The sequence below is a fragment of the Pelodiscus sinensis genome, chromosome 19, assembly GCF_049634645.1.
Source record: "Pelodiscus sinensis isolate JC-2024 chromosome 19, ASM4963464v1, whole genome shotgun sequence".
Taxonomy (NCBI): Eukaryota; Metazoa; Chordata; order Testudines; family Trionychidae; genus Pelodiscus; species Pelodiscus sinensis.
This window is the reverse complement of record NC_134729.1, coordinates 1960771-1973825: the sequence shown is the minus strand read 5'-3', so window position 1 is coordinate 1973825 and position 13055 is coordinate 1960771. Positions and strand designations below refer to the sequence as shown.

At 52.5% G+C, this 13055-nt stretch overlaps 1 protein-coding gene across 1 annotated transcript; it reads right to left on the bottom strand.

The window, feature by feature from the left end:
* Window positions 1-4539: 4539 nt before the first annotated feature.
* Window positions 4540-12111, bottom strand: LOC102463241 (chymotrypsin-like elastase family member 1). The gene is made up of 8 exons (XM_006122701.4): window positions 11956-12111; window positions 11179-11264; window positions 9904-10004; window positions 9213-9338; window positions 8621-8757; window positions 7357-7502; window positions 5379-5528; window positions 4540-4745 (listed from the first exon to the last, which is right to left on the bottom strand). The coding sequence occupies exons 1-8, from the start codon at window positions 11993-11995 to the stop codon at window positions 4728-4730; spliced, it is 804 nt and encodes a 267-aa protein (XP_006122763.1). The 5' UTR covers window positions 11996-12111; the 3' UTR covers window positions 4540-4727.
* Between the last annotated feature and the right edge of the window lie 944 nt (window positions 12112-13055).

The following is a 13055-nucleotide window of genomic DNA, read 5'->3' as shown; positions in this document are numbered from 1 at the left end:
CTTAGGGGTCACCTACAAGGAGGGATCTACTGGACTTGGAAAACCAGAGAGACTTACAAACCACCCCGAAAAAGAACAGTTGAGAAAATCTACAAGGAGACAGTTAGGAATTGTTGTCTTGTATCCTGTTATTCCATGCAACCCAACACTGCGTGTAAATGACTGTCAAGGTTCAAGATATTTATACTGTACCTTGCGCTGCTCTATCACATCTTCACAGAACAGGTAACCAACAAGTGAGTCCACGCTTGTTACCCATTCCCAGCCTCTGACGAACAGAGACTAGGGACACTGTCCATGCCCATCCTAGCTAATAGCCACTGATGGATCTATTCTCTGTGAATTTATCTAGTCATTTTTTATCTCTGGGGTCGCGTAATCATTATTGTGGTCAAAGGGGTCCCCGGCAAACAGTCTCCTATGCCAGTGTTTCTCAGCCAGTGGTCTGAGTACCCTTAGGGGTACGTCAACACAACTGAAATTTGGAGAAAACTGAATTTTTGTTTAAAGTTTGACAGCGCTTTATTATTTTTGTGCTTTTTACACCCCAAAATTTCATCACCCGCCCAGCTACGATTAAGTTGTTTAAACAAATGTGTTGCAATGGTAGAAAAAAATTGTGTGTGTCTGAAAACTGAGAGTACTGGGGGTACTTATAACTTTTTTTTAAAGGGGGTACTTTATTAAAAAAAGGTTGAGAAACACTGTCCTATGTGTGTCAGGCAAAAAATACCCATGAGCCTCCACCCCGTCTCGCTCAGGCAATTCCCCTGGGATAATTAATAGCTACCTCTTAGTTCCTGTGAGCAGTGCTCACATGATTAATAAATAGGGTGGCGTGTGCTCAGGACGCGGTAGCCCAGACTGGATCTTGATTTCTCCCTTTGACGTGACATTAACAAGAGTCGAACACACAAACCGGGTGTTTAACTCACCCGTGTTTGCTCTGGATTAAGAACCGGGTCTCTGCTTCTGAGTCTGATTTATCCCCCCGGAGCGATCCCTTGAAAAACTGGTTGGAGACACAGAGGGTGCCAATCAGTGGCCATGTGAACAGCAACAGGCATTTGGTAGAAGCTCAACAATGCTAGGGCTTTCTGTCTTTCTACTTGTGTATCTTTGGGTACGTCTAGACTACAAGCCTCTTTCGAAAGAGCGCGTCTCGACTGCAACCTCTTCTTTCAAAAAAGTGCACCCAGGCAGTCTGGATGCTCTGTTTCGAAAAAGCCCTGTTTGCATTCAAGAACGCCTTTATTCGAAAGCAAAATGCAGGACAATGTAGCACTTTAAAGACTCACAAGATGGTTTATTAGGTGATGAGCTTTCGTGGGCCAGACCCACTTCCTCAGATCAAATAGTGGAAGAAAATAGTCACAACCATAGATACCAAAGGATACAATTAAAAGAAATGAACACATATGAAAAGGACAAATCACATTTCAGAACAGGAGGGGGATGCGGGGGGGGGGGGAAGGAAGGAAGGTAAGTGTCTGTGAATTGATGATATTAGAGGTGGGGAGAGTGGGACGTCTGTGAGCTAATGGTATTAGAGGTGATAATTGGGGAAGCTATCTTGGTAATGGGTAAGATAGTTTGCGTATTTGTTCATTCCTTCCCAGAGAGTGTCGAATTTTAACATGAATGACAGTTCAGAGGATTCCCTTTCAAGTGCAGATGTAAAAGGTCTTTGTAGCAGAATGCAGGTGGTTAAGTCATTGAGAGCGTGTCCTTTCTGGTTAAAATGGCAAGAAACTGGTTTCTCTTTGTGATCTTGTCTGATATCTGTTTTGTGGGCATTAATCCTTTGGCGAAGCATCTGAGAGGTTTGTCCAATGTACATAGCAGATGGACACTTTCGGCACATGATAGCATAAATTATATTTCTGGATGCGCAGGAATAGGATGACCGCCATCGAAAGAAAAGCCACGTTCTTTCGATTTAATTTCGAAAGAACGCGGCTGTAGTTTAGACACAGGTGAAGTTTCTTCAAAAAAAGGCTACTTTTTCCGAAAAAACCCTTCAGTCTAGACACAGCCCTAGCTCAAGTATCGCATGCCAGGAGTCACAAAGGGTCAGCAAAAGAGCCAGAAACCTGGGGGCGTAGACACCTGTAAGACCCATGTAAGCAGTTAGCAGAAAGCCAGCGTGAGAGATGTTGCTTAATAAGGTAGCAAGGGAGTAGAACTAATTCACAAGAGCGCATCAGACAGTTGTTTGCTCTTCTGTAATAATCACAGGTATTGAAAGGCGTGTGTCCCAGTTCAGGGTATCTTTGGAGAAAATCAGCCGACACACACACCGGATGAATCCAATATGTATGTTTATGGCCGACATATGTATTTATGGCTTTCGTCTAATTAACAGATTAACCAATGGGATAAAAACACCCTGACATTAGGAGGGGGAGGAAGCGAAGGGAGCTGCTCATGCATATGCATGAAGGAGATAGAAGCTTATAAAACATTTGGCCTTCAATAAAAACCAGTGGAAGTTCTTTGCTGGTAGGCTGTGGTCAGACGGGATGTGCCTCCGCCCTTACGGCTCCCCCCAGGACAGAGCGAGTACCTCCCTGTGTTCTCCTCTCTCGCTTTACTCCTTTGGAGGCTTTGATTGATTGCGCTCGTCACGGCAGCAATCAAACTTCCTCCAGTTGCCAAAAGCCTTCCCCGAACGCTGGGGGTGTCGTTGGCGGTGCTCCCCAGCCGGTTCCTGCTCCGAACCTTTCCCGAGGCTGGTCCTAGCCCATGAGAAACATGCACAGCTTGGTCGGCCCCTTCCCCCTCCGTCTATGCTTCATGGCCCAGTTTCGGGGCTGTACCTGCCCTGCTGGGGCTGTTTACACGACAAGTGACTGAGTAAAAATCAGCCTCTTTCTGTGCCCTACCTACCCCATCCCCTTCTCTGTCAAAACAGCCCTTCTCTCCCTAGTTCCAGATCCATCCCCTTCTATTGTAGGCCAGGAGACCACAACAGGGAATCATCACGTGACCCCTCTCCGATCGCCCATTCCCAGAGGTTAGGGACCCCATTCCTGCCCGTCCTGGCTAATAGCCATTAATAGAGCTAACCTCCATGGATATATCTAGATCTTTTTTGAACCTTGTTAAAGTCCTGGTCTTCACCACATCCTCCGGCAAGGAGTTCCACAGGTTGATGGTGCGCTGTGTGAACAAAAACTTCCTTTGGTTCCTTTCCTGCTAGCGATTCATTTCATTGGGTGACCCCTAGTTCTTGAGGGATGGGAACAAGTCAATAACTTTTCCTTATTCATTTTCTCCACACGTGTCATGATTTTATAGCCCTCGATCCTATCCCCTTTTAATCTCTTTTTTCTACACTGGAAAGTCCTAGTCATTTGAATCTCTCTTCACATGGCACCCGTTTCATTTTTGTTGCCTTTCTCAGAACCTTTTCCAATGCCAAGAGATCTTTTGGAGAGGAGGCGACCCTAGCTGCACACAGCGCTCACCCTTACATCTAGTGAAAAGCAATGGCCCATGATCCCTCGAACCCCCCTTGTTTCAACATCCCTGCCACACAGTGGGGTGCAGCGTCACAGAGTGAGAAACGGCCGGGCCCAAGCAGGCCAGTGACAAAGCCAGGCCTCGGGCGTTCTAACCCACGCGTCATTCGTCAAGATGGACGGGAGCTGAGCCCCGCGGGGCCCCATCCTGACTTTATCCAACTACTACAGCTTCCGTTGTGAAGTCCAACTGGATTCCACATTGCAAGCGAATGGCACCCGCGTCTGGCTGATACTGAAGGGAGTTAGACAGGGAGGGTTCCCAAGCTGGGACTCTGTCTATTATGCTAATGGAGGGTGGGAAGAAATCTTGGGAGTTGCCTAGCTCCTTCTCAGCTTTTACTCCGGGCAGGAAGTGGGCTAGCCCTTTGCAACTCTTCCCGTAAGGTGGAATTTTCCATCTCAAAGCCTGGGGGTGTTTCCTGGCAGTCCCAATAGCAGTAAGGCCTCACCAGGGGAGTTGGACGGGAAACTGATTTTGGGTGGCCATTTGGAAAAGGAAGCTGAACCAGAGCAGGAGTTTGAACCTTGGGAGGCGAGTAAGAACCGTCACGGCTGGGCGCAGGCTGCAGGTGGGACGAGAGGAAGAAAATGAAATCTGCCTTCAACATTCATCCTCTTTCTCCCAGGTTGTGAATGGTCAAAACAGCATGTGTCCAATTCATGGAGCCCAGTTCTTGTCCTTCTCCTAACAGGCTATTCCCAGAGACTGGAGAGAATTCAACACTTTGGTTCCTGGAGTCAGAAGCAGCTGAGACAGATGAACTGGTGGATTTCCATGGTGCGGGAAAGCCCTTGTAAGTCACAAGGCAAAGGGACGTCTGATTATCCAGTTGAATGTAATTAATGCTCCAAACGGAACAGCTCAAGGGTGCCTGGGACATTCAAAGGAGGCATCTCTGTGACCACGCAAACCAACACACCACATGAGCATGTTCCACCGTGCATGGCCAAGAGACCCTTCCCAGGCGCGCGGAGAAGAAAGAAGCTTTGTTTATGTGGTTTCTTTGCTATTGAACAAAGAGAGTCCTTTTGACGTGGTTTTATTGGCATTGGAATTGCAGGAATAACCCTGCTGACCAAATGGGATAACAGAGGAGATGGGCCCCAGAGAAGACGAAGACGGGGGTGGGGCGGGTGGGAGCATATTCCGATTAGCGAAAGGGGTTTTTCTTTGGTGTCGATTCCACCCTCCGAGCCTCTTCAGTTGGAGTTGATTATCTGAAAGGAGAAAAACACACAACCCACCACGTCAGGCTGCTTCTCACGCGTGGCCCCCGGCGGAGGCAGGAGCGCAGTTACATCTCTAGGCTGGGAAGGCTCCAGGGGCCAATTGGAAAACGTCAGCTCCCGGCCAAAGGTCCCAGCAGGTACATCCTGACGTGCAGCCCTGGGATTTGGCACAGGCCACGTGGAACAGCGGCCAGGAGCGTCACGCTCTCTGCAACGAGCCGTCTCGCCTAGAGCTTCCAGGCCACAAGGACGCTGAGGCCCCGTGGGCCGACCGCCTGTCTCACACACGCTCTGTTCCCAGCCCCGACCCCCTCCCGTGCATCTCCCCCAAGCTGTCTGGGATTCAGCCCTGCTGAGGGGCTGTGCTGCCAACTCTTGGGAGTGGGGGGTAGGCTCTCTTCCTCCCTCTCCTTTGTGCTTCAGCCAGGGTTCTTGGCTCCCACGGGGCCGTGGGCTGCAGGGGCGGGGCCTCAAGCAGAGGGGGCGGGGCTAGGGGCTTGCCCCTCCCCTAGGTTCACCTGCTGCCCATGAATGAGAACAGAAAGAATCGCAAGCCAGAGCCCTGGTCTGTGGCGGGGTGGTTCCTCATTGCAGCGCCCCTGCCAGGCAAAGCCAACTCACGTTGTTGATCCAGGAAATGTAGGCAGACACCCGGGTGAACACCGTGGGCTTCCGGTAGACGTTGCAGCCCGAGGCGGACACAAAACTGGTCACTCCGTGGACTTGGTATCTGCCGCCCACCAGGCAGTTCAGGGGGCCCCCAGAATCACCCTGTGGACCAGATCCAAAGGGCAAGACAACTTAGCCCCCATGGCCACAAAGAGGTGATTTCCAACCGAGGGGGCGTCCCCTCCCCAGCGAAGCAGACAATCTCCACGGGGAGGCGTCTGGCCAGACAAACCGGCATTTAGAATACAGGCAGCCTGATCTGTGGAACTCACTGCCAGGGGATGTTGCGAAGGCCAAAACTATTCTGGGGTCCGTAATCAAAAAACGAACTAGGTAAGTTCACGAATGGCACAAGCTCTGGGGGATCTTCGCCTCGGCCTGCCTGCATCTGGGGGCAGACGACAGGGGATGGAGGATCCGGTTGCCTGTTCTGTTCATTTTCTCCGAAGCACCTGGCATTGGTCACAGCTGGGAGAGGGGACGCTGGGCTAGATGGACCTCGGTCTGACCCAAGTGAAGTCTGTACAACGCCTCCTCCTCCCACACCATCTAGGAACTGGATTCACCCGCCGGCAGAGCCCCAAGGGCCGGCCGGCTTTCCAAGCCCAACCGTGGGGCTGGGAGTCAGCAGAGCAGAGAGGGGTCTGCTGGAGAGTCCTTTTTTCCAGCCCTCGCCACCTGGAAGGGCGGCGAAGCCCCGCAGGCCTTGTGAGGACGATCGCCAGCCTCGACCCACCACCCCGCAATACCCCAGTGTAACCCCGAGAGCGCAGCTCCCTGCAAGTGGGTGGACAAGAACGGCTCAGGCCCTGGAAGGGCTGGTGTGGTGCAGCTGCGGTCAGATGGAGGCCTGAAACCTGAGCCCTCACATCATGCGTGAGGCCTGAGGCCTGGCACGCTGTGGTCAGGCCTGCGTCCATGTGAAGCAAGGCTAAGCTGTGAGAGAGAGGCAGGGCCGCTGCCCACAGAACGTGGCACGCGCAGGTCGGCAGGGTAAAATTCAGTGGCTTTCCACCTGTGATCTGGGGACCCCTGGGGGGGGGGGGGGGTGGAGTCCATGGACTATGTCAAAGCAGTTCCTTATCGTTACCACAGAACGGTGGTTTTCAACCTGGGTCGGCAGCCTTTGTCTAGGATTTCCAAAAGGGCTCGCTCTGACATTCAAAACATTGTTTTGAGGGATTTGCAAATAAAAAAAGGTAGAAACTCACTGATGTAAAACACTCACCGGTACTGGGCACCGGCTGTAAAACTCTCACCGGTACTGGGCACCGGCTGTAAAACACTCACCGGTACTGGGCACCGGCTGTGAAACACTCACCGGTACTGGGCACCGGCTGTGAAACACTCATTGACATTGGGCCTAAGGTTAAAAGCACATTCCAGAAGGACGGCAACACCTCGTTAAAAGTCGCCTTGGTACCCACCCACTCCCCACAGACAACAGGGACACACCGACCCAGGTCTAACACAACAGCAGGACGGAGAGAGATGTTCTAACTGAACCACCAGGTGCCCGGTGACGGCTGGTATCTAGGGAACGTCCGAGGGTGGCAACGTGACGCGTCAGCAGGGAGGTGTAACTCGTTTGTAGATGTGTATAAAGTGGGGTCTTGGAGGGGCTGGCTTTGTCTGGCCTGGGGCAGTGGGACTTCCCAGTGACTGAGCTGGTCCAGGTTAGGGGGTACACATGCATAGTGGTTTGGCAGAGTCTGCTGACAACTAGGCCTGTAGTTCGTTTGACAATAAAGTTGCCGGGCACCTTTGATTCTTATCTGATTTTGTGGTCCTTGGAGGCTCTCGGAGTCTGCTGTGTCAACACACCCCACAAGAGGAGCGCACGCACGCGCAGCCCGACGGTGAACCTCCTTGACGGAGCAGGACCCCACGCCGGTGACTTCCGGCCACGCCACACGCCCCCGGCGGTTACCTGGCACCCAGAATGGACACCGTCGCCTCCCGCGCACACCATGGTGTTCTTGACGGTGGAACCCCAGTAGGCAGCCCCGGAGCAGATGCTGTAAGACACCACGGGAAGCGGCGCTTGTTGCAGGATTGCAGACAGCTGCCCGTTAGCTGTGCAAGAAACACAACGGAGGCCGGGGGTTAGTTTCCATGGAAAATGGCCCCTTTTCCCCCGACCTCTGGGGCGGAGTCCTCGGCGGAACTTCCGATGCATCCAACTTCGGCACCTAGACGCCTGTTCTATTTTCCGATCGATTGGCCGACTTCCTACCCCGAGGAATGAGCTTTGCTGCACTAATCCCGCCCCGGGACGGAGTGACGGCTGGAAAACTTGGCTGGGAATTTGCTTCCAATACGCTCTGAAGCCGGAGTTTGGAGTCAGCCTGGACTGTTACGGAGACGTGTCAGTTTCCCCAGATAATTGGTCATTTCCTGGGTCTGACTGAAGCTCATTTTGATGGGTGTAAATTACGCGCCACTTCAATAAAACGTTAAACAAGAGCGGAGCAAGGCCACGACCGTTCTTAATTTTGCTTTGGTCTGGTGCATTTTCTGGAAAAGCAGGATCTTCCGGAGCTGGGCATCAGAGCAAAGCGGGAGTGCAGGGGAACCCCCATTTCCTCGAGGTGTCCCCATGGCTGGTTGGAATCAGGAAGCAGGTTTCCAAAGGGCAGCAGAAACTAGGGCTGTTGCTACACTTGAAAGGTGGAAGTACCACCTGGAGCCTGGATCAGCTGAGGATTCCCCGCTGACCCCAGGCCCCCTGCGGCGCTGCAGCTTTGGAACGCTATCACAGTAGCCTGGAGTCAGGCTCTTTCTGATAGAGGCAGCAAAGGGTTGGGGGGATTGATTAGTCGGCGATCCGATAAGCATTTGCTCATTGGATAGTCGACTAGCCCTTCACTTCCCTACCCCAGATTACAGACTGGGGTGAAATCCTCGTGTTACACGATGGCACAACTCCCGGCAGGGCCCGAATCTCACATCGCTCTTGTGTAATAAGGGAGATTTTGGTGCTTCTGTGGGACCTTCTGCGGGAAGGGCTGTGCCAGCCAGGAACAAAGGCTTGGGTCCCAGCAACTCCGAGTTATCCTCACTGTGTTATACAGGGGGAAACTGAGGCACAGGGCTAAGCAGGGGAGCTTGTCACATCTACCGCCAAGCCCATGCCCTCTGTCACTAGGCCACCCCATGCGCCCGCTAGGACCTTACTCAACGACGGTACTTACTTCTGGTCAAGCCCCAGCCGGTGATGTAACAGGGATGATTGTTGGCCAGAACTTCGTTGGCGCCGGGCAGCACGCCCAGCTGCACGTAGCTGTTCAGAGTCGCGCTCTGGGAGAGGCGGAGCAGGGCGATGTCGTAGCTGCGGAGCAACAAAGGAAGCTGGGTCAAGAGGCCTTTCGGGGCATTTTGGAAGCGGGGGAGAACCGAGTGCGTCGGCCCGAGGCCGCTGAGCGCGCTCTTCCCGGGAAATCAAGGCTGGGGTGTTCAAAGGAGCCCCCGTGAATACAAAGCCAATGGGAGTTGGGCACCAAACTCATAGCGCTCAGGTATTAAGACAATAAAAATGGCCATATTGGATCCAACCGAGGTCCATCTAGCCCAGTATCCCCTCTTCCAATGGTGGCCAATGCCAGGTGCTCCAGAGCGAGTGAACCGAACAGCTGACCTCGGGTGCCCCCTTGGGAGGTGTGTGGATCTCAGATGTAGGGACTCCAGGGGCAACCTGTTCTTATTTCTTCCCCTGGGTCGCCTGAGACGAGAAATCCCCTAGTCAAAGCCCGGTCGGCGGCCGGTGGGATACAGGAAGCATCTTACCCGGCAGCCAAATTGTTGCTGTTCCAATAGTGGTGGATGAATTTACTTCCCACGCTCAAATACTGCTCAGAGCCGTCGTTTTGATTGAGGTTGTGCTCGCCGACCACCACCCGGAAAGTCAGGGATCTAGGGAGATGAGGAACAAGCTGTGATGTGCAGGAAGGTGCCAATGTAGCGTCAAAGCCCCTTTCCCTTCCCCCCAATTCCCGACAGTGATATGACATCACTGGCTTGTCAACCGGTCCTGGGTTTGCTAAGTCCAAGGGGAAAGTGGTTGACCCTAGATGTTAGTAACTAACTCATCTATCGCTCTCTCTTAATGCCACAGTCTTGCACGGACTTGTGCGTGCAACACTGCGGGAAGGTAGAGAAGCCCATTTTCCAGATGAACAGAACAGAGCAAGGTTAAGTGACTTGACCAATGGCTCACCAAAAAGCAGTGGCAGAGCAGGGACTCAAAGCCTGGCCTACCAAGTGCTAGGCTACTGCCCAAACCACTGGTCCATCCTCCCCCCACCCCGCAATAGAAATGGCCATACTGCTCCAGGGGTAAAAGAAGAAGCAGCCCCCTCCACTTCTTGGCACCAAGCTCTCCTCCCAGCTGGGTGTATTGACAGTGCCCACTCCTGCCTTGCACCCGATTCAAGTCTCTGGAACAGGCCGATCAACGAACCACCGGGGTCTCCGTTACCTGTCCACGCAGTGAGCCGCCGTCATCACCCAGTTGGGCCTCACCAGCGTCCCCCCGCAGGTGTGACGCCACTGACCCCCGGAGAGGTACTGCAGGGAGATCTAGATTTGGGTGACAAAAGGGAGATCTAGCTATGTAACACAGTAAACATCAGAATGCCGCTGTATGCCTGCATGGTACGCCCACACCGCGAATCTGGGAAACCCACAGCCATGTGGGGCCGCTGGGCAAGGTGGAGGGGTTCCAGGTTTATGCTCCTGGAAGGGGCGGGGCCTCAGGTGGAAGGGGCGGGGCCAGGAGCAGCAATCGGTCCCCTTTACCCACCCAGCCCCGTCAGCGGGCCTGTCTGGAACACCATGTCCAGTTCTGGTTGCTCCATCTCACATAAAGATGCATTTGAAATGGAAAAGGTCCAGGGACTGGGGTACGGACCAGCTTGAGGAGTGTATAAAAGACAGGGACTGTTCATCTCAGACAAGAGACGATGAAGGGGTGATAGGACGGGGTCTATAAAACCACGAATGATGTGGAGAAAGTGTTATTGGCCCCTTCACGTAACATGAGAGCTTGGGGGTGGGGGGTGTCACTCAAGGTAATGAACAGGCAGCAGGCTTAAAACCAAACAAAAGGAAGCACGTCTTCAGTACACAGTTAACCTGTGGAACTCCTTGCCAGGGGATGTGGTGAAGGCCCAAAACTACATAAGAACAGCCATACTGGGTCAGACCAACAGTTCATCTATCCCAGTGTCCTATCTGCCAAGAATGGCCATGCCAGGTACCCCAGAGGGAGGGAACTCAACAAGTAATTCTCACGTGATCCCTCCATTTCCAGATAAACAGAGGCTAGGGACACCATTCCTACCCATCCTGGCTAACAGCCATTGAGGGGCCTAACCTTCATGAATCTATCTAGCTCTTTTTAAAACCCTGGTAAAGTCCTGGCCTTCACCACATCCTCTGGCGAGGAGTTCCACAGGTTGACTGTGCACTGAAGAAGTGCTTCCTTCTATAAACTGGATTTTAAGAAAATGGGGTGATGGAGGATATTAGTCAAGATGGCCACGGACACAGCCCTATGCTCTGGCTGTCCCTTGTCTCTCACTATCAGATGCGGGCACTGCACGATAGCAGAGGGATCCGTTGATAATTGCCCCGTGGGAGCGGCTCCTTTGCGCTCTCTGGTTTTCTGTGCACCAGCCCATCCCCGCGCCCCTTCCTCGGTTGTTGTTGGGAGGCCAACGGGGTGGGGAAGGGCTGTAGACATTGGACCCACCTGCGATGGCCATGCGCCGCGTGGGGCGTTACTCCCCCCCACCACGCGCCCATTGCCTTCCAGCGACTCTTCCTCCAGGCCGTGTCCTTCGGGAGTAAAAGAAAAGCAACATCAGGACTAGCTTTGGCGTGTGGCCGGAGGGACCCCACACCCCATTGCCGCTCTGCGGTTGCCACCCCAGGGCGTGAGGCTAGCCTGGCTTTTCCCTCCCCTTCTCGTGGACGGCTCTCTGCCCCAGCTCTCCCGAGATCGCGCTGGAGACGGGACATGACCAAGCGTCCCAGCCTTCACGAAGGAAGGGGCAAGAATTTCCACCTGATTCAGCACCCGAAGTCGGGCTCAGTTTTCCGGGAGAGCAGGACACACGGTGTGTGTGGAGGGGGGGGGGGTCTGTGGAAAATTGGAAGTGCCCCCATGAGGAACCGTCAAGGCAGATCAACTCTGAAAATGGGGAGGCCCAAGAGGGACTAGGGAAGAGACCGGCACGTGGAGGCCAAGTGGACAGAGAGTCTCTTTTAGGAGGATGTTTCTGATGTGGGTAAGATCAGCCGCAGCAAAGTGCATCTCCCTGTAGCCTTCTGTGCTAGCTGAAACTTTGGGGGATTTGCCCCTACTGATGGCTGTTTGGGGTGCACCCCAGCCAATCAGCTCTTTGGGGTGCTACTGCAATGTCTGAATCCATCAGCAAGAGTTTCAGCACCAGAATGCAAGACATCAGCACCTCAAACCTGCCCCCCCGAAAACCCCCAAACCAACCACAGAAAAAAGCCCACTTACCGCAGAAGACAAAGGCCGCTAGGAGGAGTAACTTCAACATCGCGAGCGAACGGGAGGTACAAACACTGTGACTTCTCCTGCTTTCTGCTTCTGGGTCTTCTCTCGTATCGCGGCTGGGCTTAAATAGAGCTGCCCGTTGGGAGGAGAGGATGGGAAGAAATGCAGGTGATTTGGAATATCGAGTGGAAATCAGTCTTGGCTCCTTGTTCTAAGAAAACACATATTTCATTCTTGGGTCCAGCGAAGGTCAAGGCTGAATTCTGGCACCAAGGGCCCCAGATGCTGATAAACTTTCTGTAGAGTTAAAAAAAAGGTCATTTTACAAACCTGAACATGATCTGAGAAACGGGGAATGTGGAATATCAAGGGAAGGAGAGTGGGTGCCCCTGAATGACCACACTTGGGATTGTGGTCCGCACGGTGAAAAACTTGATCCAAACTTGCCTTGAAAGTTCTTGGGCCACGTTGTATCAACATGTAGCAAGCTCACTTTCAATTTTAGGCACTCCCTATACAGTGTGCTTACGTTGAAGAACGTGTGAACAGATCGCATCTAAACCGTAGCCACTTACATGTGATCAAAAGATAATGTAAAGCAAACATGTCTTCTTTAAAGTCAGCAGTTTCTGTACTTTTCTGAAATGAAACATCACAATTGCTAATGGCTGCTATGAAGCAAAGACATTTCTGCACAATCATAATTGAAAAATTTAGGAATTACTTAATAAGGAACAACCAGTGTTCCCTCTGACTTTTTCCATCCATGTGCAGAATAAATTTTGTTAGGCGCACTGAGGCAGGTGCAGATGTGCACCACTTGTAGAAACACATGCTGCTGCTGTGTGGGTGCTCTGCTAATTAGCTGGGTGACATTTGAATCTCTCCTGGATGGCTGCCCACACTCTCAGCTCACTGAGGAAGAGTGAAGTTGTACGTTAGTTGCATCTGTGCTTACGCTTAAAACAATTGCAAATTGGGATTAACACTGGGGGAGCTAATCAGGGATTATCCCAATATAAAAAGGGCTAAGTTTTTTTTTCTGCACCTCTTGAACTTGGCAGGAGTTGTGGATACTCGGGAGAACTCCATTTTGGGGGGAA

What these genes read in the sequence shown, in the direction of transcription:
- LOC102463241 (XM_006122701.4), bottom strand. Translation starts at nt 11,995, where the DNA reads ATGTTGAAGTTACTCCTCCTAGCGGCCTTTGTCTTCTGCG. An exon ending in AGCGGCCTTTGTCTTCTGCG is followed by an intron (nt 11,265 to 11,955) that starts GTAAGTGGGCTT and finishes TTACTCCCGAAG; the next exon opens with GACACGGCCTGGAGGAAGAG. An exon ending in CGGCTGGGGCTTGACCAGAA is followed by an intron (nt 7,503 to 8,620) that starts GTAAGTACCGTC and finishes TTTCTTGCACAG; the next exon opens with CTAACGGGCAGCTGTCTGCA.